Here is a 22,321-nt window from a genome sequence, read left to right as displayed (position 1 = left end):
TTGAATGGACTATAGACCAAATGTGAATGAGCTTTTTATTTGAAAAAAAAGCCGCTCTAAGCTAGAGAAATTTTTGTAGAGATTGATTGAACGTGTTGAAATTTTATTTTTGTAATCAACCATAGATATAAAGCACAAAGTAGGGGGAAACCCCCCAAAGCGATACCAGGGAAGTCCACAAATAACGGTGATTTTGTGCGAAAATTGCATTTATTAAATAAATAGGGGACATTTTTGGAGTGAAATACAAACGTGAACTTTATTTTGGTTGAAAATTTTGTTAAAATTTTATTTCTATAGAAAAATTTTGTTAAAATTTCATTTCTATAGAAAATTATGTCAAAACTTTATTTCCATAGAAAATTTTGTCAATTTTTTTCTATAGAAAATTTTGTCAAAATTTTATTTCTATAAAAAAAATTGTTAAAATTTTATTTCCATAAAAAATTTTGTTAAAATTTTATTTCTATAGAAAAATTTGTCAAACTGAATTATATACGTATTTAATCGGCCTTTTTTAATTTAATATATACCACGTATGGACTTGCTTACAATTTAGAAGACGGTGTTAGGAGGTTTTAAGATATCTTGCCATCGGCAAGCGTTACCGCAACTCAAGTAATTCGATTGTGGATGGCAGTGTTTAGAAGAAGTTTCTACGGAGGGTACATTTATTTTAAAATTTAAAATTTATTTTAACTATTAATTTTTAAGAACTTTAAACAAAGCCTCTAGAGCACACGTTTACACAGACGAAAAAGACTGTTTTTCATATGTTTTGGTGTAAAAATGATATGTTTGTAACTCAAATTTTGTAACACAATATTTTTAAGTGCAAGCATATAATGTTCATAAACTAGCATAACATGTTTGGGACAATATTTTGTTTGGACCAATCCTGAAAATATATATGCTTGAAACAAAATGTGTTTGGGGTACATGTTACAGAAGCGATTTTTTTGAGGGTGTAGTAACTATTATTAAATTTTTATTAAACTATTTCAAAATTAAATCAAAAAAATAATTATAATTAAATTAATCTAAAGTTTTTAAATTTAAATTTTTATTTTTGCATTAATTTAATTTAGTTTATTTTAATTTATTTTAATCCTATATAAAATGATCTATAAGCCTATTATAAACAAAACCCTATAGAGCACATCAGTAATAATATTTTGAATCGTACCACTTTATATGGAAGGTATGAAATTTCGATAGTTTTGAAATAATTTCCATCATTTCACCTATGACCACCCTCTATAAGGAAATTTGTAAGTTTTCGCTTTAACGGAAAATGCTTATTTGATTTCACACACAGTAGCAAGTCTATTATTAATAGCAGTTTATTAGGCAATGCCAAATTTGTTTCCTTTACAATTAAACTCCCACAAATCCAATGGATACAAACGTTTGCTTTCCATTGCAATGAGTCAGGCACGAATTTATAGTTGGCCACAAAGAAAATAAAAAAAAAACTCGTTTTGTTTCTTTTTTTCAATTCAGGAAATTTGCAATTTTTTTCCAACCACATACACAAATTCAAATTTGTTTTGAATGGGGAATGGTATTGACTTTTGTAATCATTTTGTGGTTATTTGCATAAACATGGATTTTATTTGTGGAGTTATAAGTCGTCGATGAAAAAGGATAGTGTACGTGACAGTCCTCAGTAAAAAATTTTCCAGTTTGGTTTTAGTCCAATAAAGTCGTTTGAAATCACACTATTTTCCGAAGATATCAAAGAATCGATCATCGCAAGATGAAGCTTAGCCGGGAATGGGCCCAAATACCACAGACCTATTATTGTGCAGCGCATGGTGGCTTTGTCGTTAGGCCATGATTCGTGCCAAGGGTAGCCAATTCGAAACTGATTCTGCAATTTAATGTTATTTCCGATATTCTTCTTTTTTCTTTTTAGTAAAAACAAAAAAACTATAGCGCTTTACTTTGTTGAATTACATATCTGCTGCCATGTTTATGTATCGGCTAATTTTCAATAAATGAGGACAGCAAAAAAAAAAATTCTCGTTAATTTGTATATAAAGGTCTCATATGAATAAAGTCGTATACTTTCCTTTTTGTCAACAAAAGGAGTTTGGATTTCGTTGAAATCCAACAACTAACAACTTTTCTGTTCCAGGATCACATTGCAAAATCACTAATTTTGCCAAATCAATTGAAAGACTTCGGGTGTTCATGGAAAATAAGCATCAAAACGTGCAACTCTGTGTAACAGTTTTTGGAAGGTGCTGCCGACGGGCTATTATTAAACTTTCACTTTCATTTAGTCTCTTCCTCCTTTTTTGGATGGGATGTACTTTTTGGGTTTTCGTTTTTTAAACAAATTTGCCTGGAGTAGCATGGCTTGAAGGTGTGTAAACAAGGTAGATGCTAATGATGCTTCTTCTACAACATAATTTGGCATATGAGTTTTATGTTATGCTTGTAAGAAGTATTGTAATAATTTCAATGTTTAGTACACGCAAAGAAAACGGGGATCGCAAAAGTTTTTTATTCGCCTTCGAAAAGATAAAAGTTTCATTCCAAAGAAATGGTGCTACAACATTTTTAGTTTAAATATATTCCGAAATCACAGTTTCGTCTATATAAAGCAATTTTTCTGAAAAAATGGGTGGCTATATAACGCAATAGGCACAACTTTAAAAACACTTCCAAAATTGTCCTCCCAAAGATGTTCATTGTTTTAACGACAAAGGAAATACTTTTGATTTAATTTTTATAACTCCTTTTTTATACCCTGCGCCACACTGTGGAACAGGTTATTATAAGTAAGTGCATATGTTTGCAACACCCAGAAGGAGACGAGATAGACACATGGTGTCTGTGGCAATAATGCTCAGGGTGGGTCCCTGAGTCGATCTAGCCATGTCCGTCTGTCCGTCCGTCCGTCTGTGTGTGAACACATTTTTGTGATCAAAGTCTAGGTCGCAGTTTAAGTCCAATCGCCTTCAAATTTGGCACATGTTCCTGTTTTGGGTCAGAATAGAACCCTATTGATTTTGGAAGAGATCGGTTCAGATTTAGATATAGCTCCCATATATATCTTTCGACCGATATGCACTTATATGGACCCAGAAGCCAGAGTTTTACCCCGATTTGCTTGAAATTTTGCACAAACACTTGGTCGTATAGTCAGGTGTGCCAAATTTGATTGAAATCGGTTCAGATTGAGATATAGCTCTCATATACATCTTTCGCCGATATAGACTTATATGGCTCCAGAAGCCAGAGTTTTTGCCCAATTTGGTTGAAATTTTGCACTAGGAGTACAATTAGTAGGGTAGTCAAGCGTGCTAAATTTTATTGAAATCGGTTCAGATTTAGATGTAGCTCCCATATATATCTTTCGTCCGATTTACCGTCATATGACTACAGAGTTCAAAGTTGTAGTCTGATTTACGTGAAATTTTGCACAGGGAGTAGAATTAAAATACTAAGTATGCATGTCAAATTTGGTTGAAATCGGTTCAGATTTCTATATAGCTTCCATATATATGCTTTTCCGATTTGGGCAAAAATGACGAAAATATTTACCCACAGTTCCCTTATAAAATCGCCGCTGCTAAGTCGAAAACTTGTAAAAGTGACTCAAATTTTCCATTATTTCTAATACATATCTATCGACCGATAAATCATAAATACACTTTTGAGAAGTTGCCTCAAAATTGGTTCAGATTAAAATGTTTCCATTATTTTTTTATACCCTCCACCATAGGATGGGGGGTATATTAGCTTTGTCATTCCGTTTGTAACACATCGAAAAATTGCCCTAAGACCCCATAAAGTATATATATTCTGGGTCGTGGTGAAATTCTGAGTCGATGTGAGCATGTCCGTCCGTCCGTCCGTCTGTTGAAATCACGCTAACTTCCGAACGAAACAAGCTATCGACTTGAAACTTGGCACGAGTAGTTGTTATTGATGTAGGTCGGATAGTATTGAAAATGGGCCATATCGGTCCACTTTTACGTATAGCCCCCATATAAACGGATCCCCAAATTTAGCTTGCGAGGCCTCTAAGAGAAGCAAATTTCATCCGATCCGGCTGAAATTTGGTACATGGTGTTAGTATATGGTCTCTAACAACCATGCAAAAATTGGTCCACATCGGTCCATAATTATATATAGCCCCCATATAAACCGATCACCAGATTTGACCTCCGGAGCTTCTTGGAAGACCAAAATTTATCTGATTCAGTTGAAATTTGGTACGTGATGTTAATTTATGGCCTCAAACACCCATGCGAAAATTGGTCGATATCGGTCCATAATTATATATAGGCCCCATATAAACCTATCCCCAGATTTGACCTCTGGAGCACCTTGGAAGAGCAAAATTCTTCCCATTAGGTTGAAATTTGGTACGTGATGTTAGTATAGGGTATCCAACAATAATGCAGGAATTGGTTCCTATTAGTCCATAATAATATATAGCGCCCATATAAACCGATCCCCAGATTTGACCTCCGATGCCTTTTGGTGAAGCAAAATTCATCCGATCTGGTTGAAATTTGGTACGTGGTGGTAGTATATGACATTTAACAAACATGTGATGACAGTCTTTCGTAGAAGTTTCTACGCAATCCATGGTGGAGGGTACATAAGTTTCGGCCTGGCCGAACTTACGGCCGTATATACTTGTTTTTTTACTAACATATGTATTCGAGTTAAAGGAAGATTTAAGTAATATTTTAAATTTTTGTACAGTGGCGCTTTCACAAGGATATTGGTTAAATCTCGGCATTATATGTGGTCAATTGTGGGTTGTGATATATTATTTGGCCTAGTTTATTTAAAACTCGACCTTTTTGTGGAAAGTGTGGTATTACAGTGTGAAATATGACTACGAAATCTGAACCAATTAGATCAAAAAGCATATTAAATATATTCTCTGTGGAAACTATCGAGTCAACTGAAGGAAACTCCCATTGAAAATGGGTCTAAAATATGAAACATTCTACTCAACTCTGGCGTATATTTACAAAATTTGAAGCAAATCAGTCTTCAACTCTGGCTTTTGTGCAAATCGGACGAAATATATATATGGGAGCTATATCTAAATCTGAACCGAGTTCAAACAAATTTGGCACAGTTAACCATAGTATTAAACGTACACTTTGTGCAAATTTTGAATCAAATCAGAGCAAAATTCTGGCTTTTGAAGCCATATAAGTGTAAATAGGACGAAAGATATATATGGGAGCTATATCTAAATCTGAACCGATTTTAACCAAATTTGGCACAGTTAACAATATTATTAAACGTACACCTTGTGCTAAATTTGAAGCAAATCAGGGCAAAAATTCTGGCTTTTGAGGCCACATAAGTCCAAATCGGACGAAAGGTATATATGGGAGCTATATCTAAATCTTAACCGATTTCAACCAAATTTGGCACAGCTAACCATATTACAAAACGTAAACTTCGTGCAAATTTTAAATCAAAGTAGGGCAAAATTATGGCTTTTGAAGTCATATAAGTGCAAATCGGACGAAAGATATATATGGGAGCTATATCTAAATCTGAACCGATTTAGCTGATGTTTTGCAGGTTTTACGTGACCGACAGAACATTCAGATGTACAAAATTTGAAGAGAATCGGTTCATAAATACGTGAATTTTGATCAAATCGGTGATAAATATATATGTCAGCTATATCTAAATCTGAACCGATTTTTTTTCCAAAATCAATAGCGATTGTCTTTGACCCGAAGAAAGACCTCATGCCAAAATTGAGGACGATCGGACTTAAATTGCGAGCTGTACTTTGTGCACAAAATTACATATACAGACAGACGGACGGACAGACAGACAGACAGACAGACAGACAGACAGACAGACAGACAGACAGACGGACATCGCTAAATCGACTCAGAATTTAATTCTAAGCCGATCGGTATACTAAAAGATGGGTCTATGACTATTATTTCTTGGCGTTACATACAAATGCACAAACTTATTATACCCTGTACCACAGTAGTGGTGAAGGGTATAAAAATAATTAATTTTAAATTGTAATAACTAATAATGTAATTAAGTTGCCTATATATAATTAAAATTTAAAGTAAATCTAAAACTAAAATTAAAGTTATATTAAAATTAAATTAATGTTAAGATTAACATTAAAAGTATAATTAAAATTAATAAAATTATCATTAAAATTAAATTAAATTAAATTTAAAATGAAAATCAACATTAAATGTTACATTAAAATTTTAAGTAAAACTAAGACTTAAATTAAAATTAAATTAAATCAAAGTTAAGATTAAAATTACAAGTAAAATTAAAATTAATAAAATTAACATTAAAATTACTTTTTCAATTTTGAATTTTAAATTGTTATGATTAATAATGTAATGAAGTTACCACTACAAAACTAAAAATTAATTTAAAAGTGAAATCAAAATTAATATTTAAAATAAAATAATAATTACACTTAGAATTGAAATTGCCTGCCTTGCACACGGTCGTGGATTCGAACCCAGTCTCAACCAACCACAAAAAATAATTTTCAGCGGTGGAATATCCTACGTCAGTAATACTGGTGTCATTTTTGAGTGTTTCCGCGATTCTCTAAGTGGTTTCACTGCAATGTGGAACACCGAAATTAAAACTAAAATTAAAAATTAAGATTGCGATTAAACTTAAGATTAACATTAAAATTAAAGTTCAAAATTTTTATTTAACCTGAATTAAATCTAGTTTATGTTGTTATTTATAACACTTTTACTAAACGTTTGTTACTATTTCCAGCTTGTTCCATATCAGTTTCCCAAACAAGACACAAACAAAACCAATTTTATTTTGATTTATCCCTCAAAGAAAAAAACTTCTTGATTGCTCGTCAACTTCACAATTACACTCAAATTAAAATGAAATTTAGAGCAAACTGTATTACAGTTTCGTTGGTACCCTTTCCTGACCACCGATAGTAGTAACCATTTCTGAAGTAATTATCTGCTCCTCTCTCTCGCTCCCTCAAGCATTTTGCGTAGAGGGAATGCGGCAAAATCAAGAATAAACTTTAATTGCAATAAATTATAAAAGTATTTTTGCCGTTTGAACAATCGTCTTGGTAATATGGCCTAAAGAGGATCTTTACGAGAACAAAAAATCAAATAGCCCAGCAATAACCAATGACGAGAAAAAGAACAGCTGTGCACATTTGACGATGACAACGAACCACTAAGAAATAAAAAAAAAAAACAGGCAAGTATGTGATAAAGTCGCCGTCATCATCAAGCTGCATTTTACTTGGTACTCTTCTTCTCGTGTATATTCGAGAAATGTGTGGGAATGACCTAAAACCCATAACATGGGGGAATTGGAAAAAAAAGCCGAGCCTCACAAAGAAATCCAATTTTGCACGTTTTAGTTTATAGATAAGAAACAAAAGCCAGAGACAAAACGGAAAGGATGACAGGTATTCTTAAGTGTTGCTTGATACAATTGGAAGACTAATGTAGGGACGTATAATTTTCGGACGGATGAAAGATAGACATACTGAAATATATAAAGGAGAAGAAGAGGAGAACCCTTATATACAACTGACACTAAGGAGACACTTAAATGAAAGGAAATTAAAAATCAGTAAAGGTATGAGCTCACTAACGCGATTTGAAGCAATTCAAATGCTATTAAAGAGGCATCTTTGCAAATGACTAAAGTCAAATTTCAACCAGAACGGACTATGTTATTACATTTGCGGCTCTAAGAAAAAATGTAAATCGAGCAATATATACTCTGGAGAATCAATCCATCTTGTTAGAAAGTAAAATTACTTAATATCAATTTATATCTACCGTCATAAATTAATACAACGCATTTCAATTGCCATCCGATTCCTCTGAATCTCGAAACTTAATGTTGTTTTGCAAAAATAATGTTGATGCTGATACAAAAAAAAAACCGCACAAAACCATACACACAAAATGCAGCTGTCAACACTATAGCAAATTTTTAACTGTCTTCACTATTTATTGTGTAAATTAAAAAAAAATGTTTAGACTTAAGCATATCCCATGTTTGGAATGAGCTTCGTTAACGTACTAAGCATAGTCAAAAAACAAGTAAGGAAAGTCTAAAGTAGGGCGGGGCCGACGGGCGAACGATATATATGGGAGCTATATCTAAATCTGAACCGATTTAAATAAAATTTGGCACACTACTAATTGTACTCCTAGTGCAAAATTTCAACCAAATTGGGGTAAAACTCTGGCTTCTGGGACCGTATTAGTCCACATCGGGCGAAAGATATATATGGGAGCTATATCTAAATCTGAACCGATTTCAATAAAATTTGGCACACTTGACTATAGTACTAACTGTTCTTTTTGTGCAAAATTTTAAGCAAATTGGGGTAAAACTCTGGCTTCTGGGGCCATATAAGTCCATATCGGGCGAAATATATATATGGGAGCTATATCTAAATCTGAACCGATTTCTTCCAAAATCAATAGGGTTCTATTCTGAGCCAAAACACATACTTGTGCCAAATTTGAAGGCGATTGGACTAAAACTGCGACCTAGACTTTGATTACAAAAATGTGTTCACGGACAGACGGACATGGCTATATCGACTCAGGAGTAGAGGTGTGCACGTGAGTAATATTTTACTCACGCTCACGCACACTCACGACGGAAAAATCTTACTCACGCACGCTCACGCACGATATTGTTTGGTAGGACTCACGCTCACGCACACTCACGAAAAGAAAATTTGTATTCACGCACACTCACGCACGAAAATGTCGTGACTCACGAAAAATACCGTGACTCACGAAAAATATCGTGACTCACGAAAAATGTCGTGACTCACGAACAATTTTTTGAGTAATTTACCTTAGCGACGCGTCTGAAAACATGAGCATTATTAAAATCGAGAGCGTTATTACACTCTTAACATCCCAGGTGTCACTAAAATTGTAAATGAATTTAACTCTTAAGCGTTTTATGTTGGTGAGCAGGATTATTTTCGTGAGCGTAAATCTTTACTCACGCACACTCACGAAGATAATATTTTCGTGACTCACGCTCACGCACGACATTTTGGTTTGTTAATCACGCTCCCTCACACTCACGCCGTTGCCATGAGCGTGACTCACGACTCACGCGTGAGTCACGAAAATTTTCGTGAGTCACGACAATTTCGTGTCACGTGCACACCTCTACTCAGGAGCCCACCCTGAGCATTTTTGCCAAAGACACCATGTGTCTATCTCGTCTCCTTCTTGGTGTTGCAAACATATGCACTAACTTATAATACCCTGTTCCACAGTGTGGCGCGGGGTATAATGAATGTACTTAAGAAACATTTTAATCCACATCGACTCATGTCGTTCAAGTATTTCAGAGCAACAACCATTTGCTCTCATTTCATTCTTTCTCTGTATTAAATTGATATATTTCGCCATTTTTTCCTTATCTCTCTCCTCTCTCTGACTCTGGAATGTCGGAAATAACATTAGATTTTTGAATCAGTATAGATTTGTTCGAATTGGCTACATTTGGTACGAATTATGATCTTCAGACGGCCGACAAAGTCATCACAAACTGCATGGAAGCCGCTCTGCGACAGCTTGGTCAGTGATGCCAACTCCCGAAGGTCAAAAAGCACCAAAAATATATTCTAAATTGAGTTGAAAACCACTTTATTTTCGCGATTACTTTTCCTTATATAATCAAAATTATAAATGAAAATAAACATATTCCTGTAAAGTCTCGCCGAAATCTTTCAGCCGGATCTCTTAGAGGCTCCGCAAGCCAAATCTGCGGATTGGTTTATATGGGGGCTATATATAATTATGGACCGATGTGGACCAAGTTTTGCATGGTTGTTAGAGAACATATACTAACACCATGTACCAAATTTCAAACGGATCGGAAGAATTTTGCTTCTCCAAGAGGCTCCGCAAGCCAAATCTGAGCGTCGGTTTATATGGGGGCTATACGTAAAAGTGGACCGATATGGCCCATTTGCAATACCATCCGACCTACATCAATAACAACTAAAGGGTGATTTGTTAAGAGCTTGATAACTTTTTAAAAAAAAACGCATAAAATTTGCAAAATCTCATCGGTTCTTTATTTGAAACGTTAGATTGGTCCATGACATTTACTTTTTGAAGATAATTTCATTTAAATGTTGACCGCGGCTGCGTCTTAGGTGGTCCATTCGGAAAGTCCAATTTTGGGCAACTTTTTCGAGCATTTCGGCCGGAATAGCCCGAATTTCTTCGGAAATGTTGTCTTCCAAAGCTGGAATAGTTGCTGGCTTATTTCTGTAGACTTTAGACTTGACGTAGCCCCACAAAAAATAGTCTAAAGGCGTCAAATCGCATGATCTTGGTGGCCAACTTACCGGTCCATTTCTTGAGATGAATTGTTCTCCGAAGTTTTCCCTCAAAATGGCCATAGAATCGCGAGCTGTGTGGCATGTAGCGCCATCTTGTTGAAACCACATGTCAACCAAGTTCAGTTCTTCCATTTTTGGCAACAAAAAGTTTGTTAGCATCGAACGATAGCGATCGCCATTCACCGTAACGTTGCGTCCAACAGCATCTTTGAAAAAATACGGTCCAATGATTCCACCAGCGTACAAACCACACCAAACAGTGCATTTTTCGGGATGCATGGGCAGTTCTTGAACGGCTTCTGGTTGCTCTTCACTCCAAATGCGGCAATTTTGCTTATTTACGTAGCCATTCAACCAGAAATGAGCCTCATCGCTGAACAAAATTTGTCGATAAAAAAGCGGATTTTCTGCCAACTTTTCTAGGGCCCATTCACTGAAAATTCGACGTTGTGGCTCGTTAGTAAGTCTAATCATGATGAAATGTCAAAGCATACTGAGCATCTTTCTCTTTGACACCATGTCTGAAATCCCACGTAATCTGTCAAATACTAATGCATGAAAATCCTAACCTCAAAAGAATCACCCTTTACTTGTGCCAAGTTTCAAGCCGATAGCTTGTTTCGTTCGGATTTCAACAGACGGACGGACGGACATGCTTAGATCGTCTCAGAATTTCACCACGACCCAGAATATATACACAGAAAAAATTTCCATAGTTAAACTAATGCTAAATTTAACTTATTTTTATTGGAAAAAAATTATTTGCTTGTAGTTAATTTTTATTATTTTTATCGAAATTTTCCACAGCTTAATGAAATCTTACATTTTTTTAAGTATGTCTCAAAAATTTTATGAACTAAACGTGAGTACAAAGTTCAATGACCGTACACATAAGTTCAATAAGAACTAAAGCAAATTAAAATTTTCGTACGATTCCCAAAAATAGTAAGAATGAACTACAGTATGATTAAAATGTTAATGATTTGGCGCCAATGATTTTCTTTTTTACTTTTAGTTAACTTTTTCTTCTATGAGATGATGTAATTTCGTGAACTGCAGTTAAAAAGTACAACAGGGCATTAAAACTTCCTGGTTTTAACAACGCTTTGTGGAAATCTCAAAATGTGGAGTAAAATTTAGTTAAATTTTCGTGCGTGGTACTTCATTCTTCCTATAAAACAGTTCACTTTTTTCGGTGTGTACTTTGAGGGTCTTAGAGCAATATTTCGATGTGTTACAAACAGAATGACAAAGTTAATATACATCCTATGGTGGTGGGTATAAAAAAGACAAAATTATTTTTTAAATTTGTGTAGTTGCTATTAGGAAGCAAATTTGCATTAATTCGGTTTTTGTCTGATTTATTCTCCATGTTCTACCATTAAAGTAAAGCGTTCAAACAAATGTCATAGTTTTGAAAGCTGTTTTACTTTGTAGGTAAGATACAAAAAGTCAACAAATTAACAGCCGATTTAATTAATTTCCAAGATATTTTTAAAATTATTTAAGCCAAGTTGATCTTAGTTCAACAAAGTTTTCTGTCATATCAAGATACCTATCTTTAAGTCGATTCACTTCACTATAAGGATAAAACGATCTCACTGAAAAGCTCAGAGGCTTTTTAACACCCAAACAAACTTTATATCAGATAACCAATTTGACCAACTACAATTTTAGGTGAAGATATACATTTTTAGGTCGAATCACGTACCTATGAGGACAAAACGACTTCATTGAAAAGTTTGGATAAGAAAACAAACTTTCTATCAAAGAACTGCTTCTTCTATGCTAAACAAAATTCGTTTGGGTTTGTAGTTTAAGGACAAGAAGTCTTTGGCCCCTCGTCAAACTGTAATGAAAACCAGATCTCACCCAAAACTTTTACTTTAATGCTTCAACCATCAGTAATTTCATTTTTCTTACGTGGTAAAAATTTCATAACTTGGCCATGACCAATTTCTGCAGAAAACAACAAAAACCAAATACTTCATTAAATTTCTTGTGGCCAAAATGTAAAGTAGGCAGATATTAGCTAAAATGACCACAAGTCATCGTTAAAATCAAAACTGCCCCAGTCTGAACAAACAACAAACCTTAATTCACTTTTCTCTTTACTGAAAACGCAAATTGCCTTCATTTTTACGAGGATCGTTTCAATGTTTTGCCTCAGTTTACGTTTATTCGCACCATTTTATGAATATCACTAACTTTAAGGTCAATTTCACTTGGCATTGAATTGAAAGTTATACAATTGCAAGGCGAGTAAGATTTTTGTTAGTGTATTACTGTGACGACGATCACCTCAACTCGTATCCATCATACACAGCCATAGATAAGAAAAGGTACGAAATAGATGGATAAATGAACAGACGGACGAACTATTACTTGGATTGACCATCAGACTATAATTTGTCCGCTTTAGAGTTAAGTAAATGCATGGGATAACCCTCGCTGCTATAGGTAATGAATTGTGTTGCTTAACAATGAAATGGGAAAACAAATCATCGACATTACACGTTGTGATGAATTGTAATTATGTCGTTTAGTTGGGCGTGTTTACCGCTGTGTGTTTGGGCCCAGTTGCCTAAAACAAATATCACATCTGTCCGTCGCCTCCAACAAAGACCGTTGGTTGACCAACAGTTTTATGTGGAACCAAGAGTTATTGTTTACATTTGACTGAGGCTAAGACCAACGAATTCAATGTGCACAGTGGGGAATTTAAAATATAATTTATTTATTTTTTTTTGGGAGGGGGTGGGTAAAAATTCCTTTACGCATCTGACAGGAGCGTCTCCCGTAGTCTACCAGACTCCATCGATAATACCGACTAAAAATCCCACCCTTTTCGTTTCTGGAGATTTGTTACACTCTGGTACCGTTTTCACATTACTTCGAGGTGGACCCCCATGTAGGTACTTGACCTTTTCGTTTACCGTGTCTGCGTCCAGGCCATAGCTTTTCTATGTGTCCACCTCTGTCAGTGGTCATTCCGTCTCACTTCATAGTGTGTGTAGCCCTTGTGTTGTCAAGGTCGATCTTCTTCTCCCTCAATATGACTTCGTAATACTTCGCGATGATGTTCCAATGCCGTTCGTCTGCCATAATTTTTATACCCTAAACCACATAGTGGTCAGGGTATAATAAGTTTGATCGGCCAAAAAATGTGCCTACCAGAAATATTGATTTTAGACCCCATAAAATATATACCGATCGACTCAGAATCACCTCCTGAGTCGATCTAGCGCTTGGTGTCCGTTCGTCCGTCCGTCCGTCTGTCCATGTATTTGTTGTTCACACGATTCCGGTCGCAATTATTAACCGATTTTGATGAAATTTGGTACAGGGAGTTTTTTGGGAACAAGGACGAACGCTATTGAATTTGGAAGAAATCGGATCAAATTTAGCTATAGCCCCCATATATATGTATCGCCCGATTTCGACAAATGGGGTCACGTTGCGTTTGTTTTCAAACGGATCGTCACCAAATTTGGCAAAAGGTAATCTTTTTCATCGTTCTTCAAGTCTGCAAAATTTCATCTAAATCGGTTCAGATTTAGATATAGCTCCCATATATATGTATCGCCCGATTTTCCCAAATTTGGCCATAAAAACCTTATTTATTAAGCGATCTTACACAAACTTGGATTACTCTAATCTTTTATGGTACTGGCAATATGTTCCAAAAATAATCGAAATCGTTTCAGATTTAGATATAGCTCCCATATATATGTATCGCCCGATTTTGCCAAATTTGGCCGTAAAACCCTTATTTATCAACCGATAGTGCTCAAAGTTGTCGAAATATAATCTTCTATACCTCTAACTGTATGTGCGCAATTTCATCGAAATCGGTTCAGATTTAGATATAGCTCCCATATATATATCGCCCGATTTTGCTAAATGTGGCCGTAAAACCCTTATTTATCAACCCATCGTAACCAAGGTTGGCTAAATGTAATCTTCTATAGCACTAACTGTATGTGCAAAATTCCATCGAAATCGGTTCAAATTTAGATATATCTCCCATATATATTTATCGCCCGATTTTGAAAAATTTGCCACTAATAACCTTATTTTTGATCATAGGGGCCTCATTTATTAACTGATCGTACTCAAATTTTACACAAAGTGACTTTCTGTGGTATCAATCATACCTGCAAAATATTATACAAATTGGTTCAGATTTAGATATAGGTCCCATATATTTATATGCATCGCTCGGTTTTGTCATATTTGGCCATAATACTCTTATTTATTATGTTATTCAAATTTCAAATTTTGATGTACTAGCTGATCGTTGCTGATATTTGCAGAAATTTGGATTTATTACCCACAACTAATTGACCGATTTCCTCTTTTTATACCCTAAACCTAAAATATATACCGATCGACTCAGAATCACCTATATATGTATCGCCCGATTTGGTCAAATTTGGCCGTAAAACCCTTACTTATCAACCGATCGTACTCAAAGTTGGCTAAATGTAATCTTCTATAGCTCTAACTGTATGTGCGAAATTTCATCGAAATCGGTTCAGATTTAGATATGTATCGCCCGATTTTGAAAAATTTGCCCCTAATAACCTTATTGTTGACCATAGGGGCCTAATTTATTAACTGATCGTACTCAAATTTTACACAAAGGGACCTTCTGTGGTATCAATCATACCTGCAAAATATTATACAAATTGGTTCAGATTTAGATATAGGTCCCATATATATGCATCGCTCGATTTTGTCATATTTGGTCATAATACTCTTATTTATTAACCTATGTAATTCAAATTTCAAATTTTGATGTACTAGCTGATCGTATTTAGACTTACATGTAGCTCTTACATAAATCTATTGCCCTATTTGCAGAAATTTGAATTTATTACCCACAACTAATTGACCGATTTCCTCTTTTTTAATAATGGACACAATATTAGTGGCATACTAACTCTTTTGGTGCAAAATAAACTATAGCTCCTAATAAGACTGATTGTGACAAGACACGTTCTCCAAAACCTATACCAATGATACTCCACAAATGCTTATGCTTACTAATTCAGTAGGGGTGGTTTAGGGTATGATATAGTCGGCCCCGCCCGACTTTCTACTTTACTTACTTGTTTCTATCTGCTTCCGCTCATCTATTTCGCCTACCTCTAATTCCGATCTTTCGGTGCCCCATCGTATATACCTAACATTCCCCTCTACGTACAGGCATCTTATGCAAATACTTTCGGAAGTATCCGTGCCCAGATAGCATCTGTGTTATGTAATAGTTCACGTCCCCATAACGTATGTTCATCAAAGTCTTGCTGTCTACCTTCCGTATATATCGCAGTTCCATCGACCTTGCCAATGTTGCATAGTCTCTCGTTTTATCTCCACTAACGTGTTTGCGTTAAGTCTGTTCTCCATCTTTAGATAATTTTTTTTCCTCTCTTCAGCTTGAAGTTCTATTGGGGTCATGTCGGCTAAAATCAGTACCGCCACAGTGTGATATGCGGAGGATACACGTAAAGCGGCTGTAAGCTGTGCTGCTCGAAGGCTTCGTGTCTTATTGGCCCAAAGAAGCGCGCTTTGCATCCAGTTGTATTCCTAGGTATTTTATAGCGTCCCTTGTTTGAATAACGACATCGCCTACCTGTATGTCGATCAGCGTTGGTGTATGCCGCCGCGTGGTTAGCAACAGCTCTGTCTTGTGTGTTACAAGTTCTAGTCCATGTGTTCCCAACCAGGACCTTGTCCGTATCATTACCTGTTTAAGTTTTGTTTGCGCCTCTGTATCCACTGGCATTTCAATCCTTAAGATCTCGTCGTAGATAATATTCTATAGATCGAGGCCCAGGATTGATCCGTGGGCAGCGCCAGATCTGATTTCAACCCTTCTAGTTCCGCCTTCGGTGTTACATATCAATATTCTGTTTTTCAGATAAATTCTTATTATCCGCATGAGGTGGGCCCATCTGTGACTATGAAAAGCATCCCAGCAAAAATTAGGTAACCACATCTCATTACAATTGACATTACCAGGAGTAAAGCTGTCATTACACGTTGCATTACATTGCGGCGAGTTATAATGACTAACTTGTAATGACGAAAATAAATACTTTTCGGTAATTTTCGAATTGTTATTCTCAAATTTTATGCAGTTGTAGTTAACGAATTAATAAAATAGAATAAATGATGGTACCATTAGGTATAATTATTCACATAATCGAGCACTTACATAAAAAATCAAAAAGAATATGTAATGTAACGGTAATTCTGAAAATTTTTCCATTAAGAAATTTTTATCACAAACATTTCATAATAATTGTGTTTAATGACATTATCATATTATGTTTTAAATAAATGCTTTCTTATACCTCATTTACATTACATTTCCAAAATGCGCTTAAACTAAATTTCAAATGCCATTTGCCTTATAAAAAAGAGACTTAAAATCCACTTTTAGTAGATTTTGAACCTTATGTGAATTGGCTATTGGATATATTATAACGTAATTCACGAATCCAACTCCCTTAAACAACCTACATTTATTTCTATTTTAAGTGTGAAATTAATTTGCATCTTATTTAGATTATTTATTAATTTTTTTGTTTATTTATACAATATTCGTTTCTATTCAAGTAGTTCTCCTATTACAGCATCACTCGCCATATTTTGATCCATTGTAATCGGCGATAGAAATCAATATTTTCGAGATTTGGTTGCCTGAGACAATAAGTGGCTATTTTGCAAGCTTTGGTGTATCTACGAATAAGTCATTACATATTAGGTGATTATATGCTTTAAATGCACTACTTATTTTATGGCCGAAAGTATGCCTGGGGAGAAGTACTTTCCTTCTAGGACATGTGTATGTAAATGTAATTCGAAGGGATGCCAATTAATAAGTGGTTATTAATTTTTAAATAGGCTTACCTACAAGATTACCGGGTAATGAGAGTTTTTGCTGGGATTGTTCACGTCTAGGGTTGCAAGTAGAACGACAGGTCTGCTATTACAACTCTAAGTGCTCCTATCGTGGATTTATCTATGTGGAACCCGTGTTGTCTGTGACAGAGACCTCCTCTTATCTGGATCGCTTGTTCTAATATTGGTTTGATAAGTCCTCCTTGTATTTTCGGGCATAGTCGTTGGTCAATTTCGGTTATTAGAGCCGTTTCGTCTATTTTCATCACGTTCCAGTTTCGTGTATTCGTGGTTGCCCTCCTTGCTGATGTTTCTACGTTCGCATGGAAAAACATAAATTAAATTCTTATATATTAATTTCATTTAATTTAACATAATTAACATAGCATACTATGTGAATTGATTTATAACAATTACCCTTGTTCCCCCACTGTGCGCCGTACTTGATGGAATCTATACATAATAATTTTGTATATCCAAGACATGAATACAAATATAGAATTTGAAGAGCTGAAGAAAGCCAAATTATTTATATAATATGTATGGAACACATTCTTCACTCCACCTCCTTGTAGTGTGATGTAAGTTAGGTAAGAAAAGTTCAATGACTACATCAATGACAGTTGATCAAATTCCAAAAGACCCACCCACTGTATAAAACATCGACAACAACAATTGGTAACAATTTAAAGGATTTCATAGTGCCCATCCTTAAAAGCCATAGGATAATAATGGAATTAATATTTGTCTTTTTCTTTTTGTAATAATCTCTTTTAGCTTTCCTGTATTGTAAAGCTCACAAACTCTGACGGCCCTAGGTTGGCCCAACCCCATATACAAAAACATCAAAATCGTAATAAAATACAAAACAAAACATGCTATGATCTGTTGTAGAAAAAGTAATTGTGATTATCTCAGTGAATGAAATCATAAAGAAATTTAATTGTTTTTTATTTTAATCTTTGTCTACGATTGATACCCTTCCTTAAATAAAAGAGATCATCGGCTGGTCTACGTCGCCACATCACAACCCCAGTGATATAAAAACAACGAAAAAAATTGTAAAGAAAAATATTGGAAATAAACAAATTGTACACACATAACCTTACAATATGATTGTTAAAATGGATCCCGATGAAATGATAACATTACGGATACAGTATCTGGTCGACACTGATCCACTCGATTGTACTTCAATGTATCCCATTCCAACGAGAGCTCCAACATATGCCTTTGCAAGTACCATGCCACTGGCTACACAACTAGGGACTATTCTGCGTATCCTAAATGCACCACAAAGGGTAAGGTCTATTGTTTTCTTGTGTAATTATGAAATTATTATGCCTGTACAGATTTAAAAATATTTGAAAAATATCAATGTCCATATTTTAATTCTATAGTGTATTAAGAAAATTCGTTTTATTCTTTATCTGATTTTTTGTCATAAAATCTGGTATGATTGTCTATACAGAGTGTATGGACACCAAAAAAAATCATTTATTTATGAATAGTGTTCACAAAAATGTATAAATTATATGAACAAATGTTATAAACTACATACTGGTACTGAATGGCTACAAATAAATCCATGATATCTATGAAATCCTAGCAAAAGCTGGGTAAGCACTAATGATTCAATCAAGAACTTTCTACTTGTAGTATTACCTTGGATTAAAAAATAATAACTTGCCTGTGTAGACCATAAATGATTCCTTTTATTAATACCAGTAATTAAAATCATATCATGAGGTCCGGGTTCGTATCCTGCTGAGACCTTCCATTTTTAAGATTATCCGAACGACAGTGCTCGTGTCAAACACATCCTAGATATTGGCCACACTATAAGTTATATTCGAAGACATAATCAATACTGCAACTTGTTAATGGGATCAATAACTCATTTATCGATATTTTATTTGACTTCGACAATTCTTCGGCCACATTGGAAGATTCTTTACAAACGCAGACGTTTCGTCCGGATAAACTTATAGTCTGGACGGTGCATTATTCGATCAACCTTCAATCCATCATAGAAACCAGAAAAACAACCACGAAAACACCTATTTTAATGCATTAATTTCTTTGCAATATAATCTTATATGTATATCATATTCTTATTAAGTTCTAAAACTTACGTGCTATAAATAATCTTCCTATCATCCTGGCAACTTAAATCCAATCGCTCTACGAGTACTGCTATTGACCCATATGAACTGGGACATGTAGGCGCGTCATTCCAAACCGTTTCCCTTCTGTCTGTTGTTACCACGATACTGGTAGTGATCTTGCCGACAACCTTCGTGCAGCACCTTCCAATTGCTGAACACCACCATGTCGTCCGTATAAGTAGGACTGGCTATTGACCCATATGAACTGGGAACGAAGATGCTGAAGCACAAAGCTGGGTACCAAACAATCTGTTAGGTTATGTGGCAGCCCGATGTATCAGGCTCACTTAGACTATTCAGTCCATTATGATACCACAGTGGTGAACTTCTCTCTTATCACTGAGTGCTGCCCGATTCCATGTTAAGCTCAAAGACAAGGGACCTCCTTTTTATAGCCGAGTCCGAACGGCGTTCCACTTCCAGTGAAACCACTTAGAGAAGCTTTGAAACCCTCAGAAATGTCACCAGCATTACTGAGGTGGGATAATCCACCGCTGAAAAACTTTTTGGTGTTCGGTCGTAGCAGGAATCGAACCCACGACCTTGTGTATGCAAGGCGGGCATGCTAACCATTGCACCACGGTGGCTCCCAAACAATCTGTTTGTGAAGGCCGTTTCGCTCCTGAAACCCGGAATTAGGCACATGGGGTGCAACGTTCGCACATAAACTTTTACTTGGTTAGCTTCAAGTGGGATTGGCTACGAAAACGCAGATACATATAGGTAGGTGCCAAAAATTCCATTGGGAAAGGTTGTTCCGATACCGAAACTCGGAAACTAGGAACATTTAGGTGCGTCTTTCGTAGCGATCCTGCTGTCAACATTACCCGTAGCACCTTCCACTAGCTTAACACCAGCATGGCATCCGCCAACGTGGGATTGGCTAATGGTCTATGTGAACTGGCAACGAAAATGCTTAAGCACGTAGGTAGGGTCGACCTATTTATATAGAATTGTCTTCCGACAATGCAGCCCTGGTATAAGGCACATGTGGAACCTTATTAGAACCGTTTACTCTTCTCTCCATTGTCACGAAAATACTGGTAGTGACCTTTCTGTCATCCTTCAGGTAGCATCTTCCACTTGCTGAATACCACCATGGGATCCGCTTAGGTAGGATTGACTACTTGCCCATATGAACTGCCAACGAAAATGCTGAAGCAAATAGCTAAGTGCTATTTGCACTTCCTTAAGGTCGTTCCCACACTGAAATCGAGGACTTAGTGTAGGTGCGTCATTCGAACCGTTTTGGCTTCTGTCCCTTGTTACCAAGATAGTGGAAGCGATCCTGGTGCCAACATTTCCATAGCACCTTCCACTCGCCGAACATCACCATGTCATCCGCTCACGTAGGATTGGCTAATGACCTATATGAACTGGCATAGAAACAGCTGAAGCACGTAGGTAGGAGTCAAACAATCTATTTAGGAAGGTCGTTCCGACTCTGAAACTCGGGAACTAGGCACTTGCAGGTGTGTCTACCGACCTTTTTCTCTTCTTCCCTTGGTACCGAAATTCTGGTAGCGATGCTGCTACCAACGATAGCGCAGCAACTTCCACTCGCCGAACACTAGCATGGTTTCCACTCAAATAGGACTGGCTATGGACTCGCAACGAAAATCTCGAAGTACAAAGGTAGGGTTTGAACAAACTATTTGGGAAGGTCGTTCTGATTCTGAAATCCGGGAACTAGGCACATATACCAAAATACTGGAAGCGATTCTGCTGCCAACTGTCGATTCTGCTGCCAACTGTCCGAAAACCACCTTGGCTTCCCTCATACCCTCAAAACATGGATGGCGGACAACCTTATGCCCAGTTAAACAAAAAAAAAAAGATTTCTGTCAAGGATCAAACATCTTCTGCAATTCGACTTCTACGCGGCTGAGGGATCCCTCCCATCTCCGACATGAGTACTTATGCTAACGAATGGTCCATACTTAAATTAGGTCCAGATATCAGTGAATTTGAAAATAAGTTAACCGTTACCTTCCAGCACAATACCAATAATCCTTGCGCCTTTAATAAGAATGAGGAATCGGTCGCCAAGAACGTTGTAGCACAAACAAAATCCCGAAGGCGCTGACTGACAGCTCGTGGGGCAAAGACGATCTTGTACCAAGCTATATCTTGACAGGCCTTACCAAATTGACAGACCTAACACTGAAATACCTATGGACACATCTAGTCGAGACATCTACTTTACATGAATTGGATATGGTATCTCCCAGATTCCACGGGAAAAAGAATATAGTGATCTCGCAATATCATCTGGTGATCTCACACACGAACCATCATCATGGGACCGCTTTAATCGGCCACGATCACCTTTGTATACTCCCCCATCCTATATACTCTCGTAATAGATTAGAAGTTCATCGTTCGTAACTTTTAAAATTTAATCTTTTTGTTCTTTGAATTTTCTCTATATTTTCTGTCTTTAATAATTTGTTGAATTTTTGCATCTTAACTATAAAGCAGAAAAACGTTTTCAAATAGGAGATTTTTTCTAACACTTTATTTTAAAGATTTTTTTACTTGAAAAATAGCACAACTTCTACTTGTTGTCAAGTCTTAATTTGGAAATTTAAATTGTCGTCAACATGATTTTAAAGGACTCTAATAGCACATGAAAAAAAAGCTGAAGAAACGAACACATTACACTTTGTTTCCAAAATTCCAGAATACGCAAAACTTCAATATAAAAGAGAATTTTGTCCTCACTTCAATTCTCCGCTTCTATGGCTCGGAATCAATATCAAAATCATTAGTGTAAAGAGAAAATCTTTGGACACTTTACAATATCGAAGAGGCTTTTGTCCGACTATGACGTAGATATTCTTTCTCTTACGTCAATCAGTGTCGA

At 35.9% G+C, this 22,321-nt stretch overlaps 1 protein-coding gene across 6 annotated transcripts in view; it reads left to right on the top strand.

The window, feature by feature from the left end:
- Positions 1 to 22,321, top strand: part of Fhos (Formin homology 2 domain containing) — a 420,893-nt gene that overhangs the window by 222,325 nt on the left and 176,247 nt on the right. For 2 of the 6 annotated variants that reach the window (XM_075303340.1, XM_075303341.1), the window contains exon 3: positions 18,065 to 18,588. The exons of the other annotated variants lie outside the window; for them this stretch is intronic. In XM_075303340.1, the coding sequence (XP_075159455.1) occupies positions 18,400 to 18,588 (189 nt within the window). In that variant the 5' untranslated portion in view covers positions 18,065 to 18,399. The remainder of the gene's footprint in view (positions 1 to 18,064; positions 18,589 to 22,321) is intronic. 6 annotated transcript variants of the gene reach the window in all.

Source organism: Haematobia irritans, chromosome 4 (assembly GCF_050003625.1).
Source record: "Haematobia irritans isolate KBUSLIRL chromosome 4, ASM5000362v1, whole genome shotgun sequence".
NCBI classification, from domain to species: domain Eukaryota; kingdom Metazoa; phylum Arthropoda; class Insecta; order Diptera; family Muscidae; genus Haematobia; species Haematobia irritans.
This window is presented reverse-complemented; position numbering and strand designations above follow the sequence as displayed.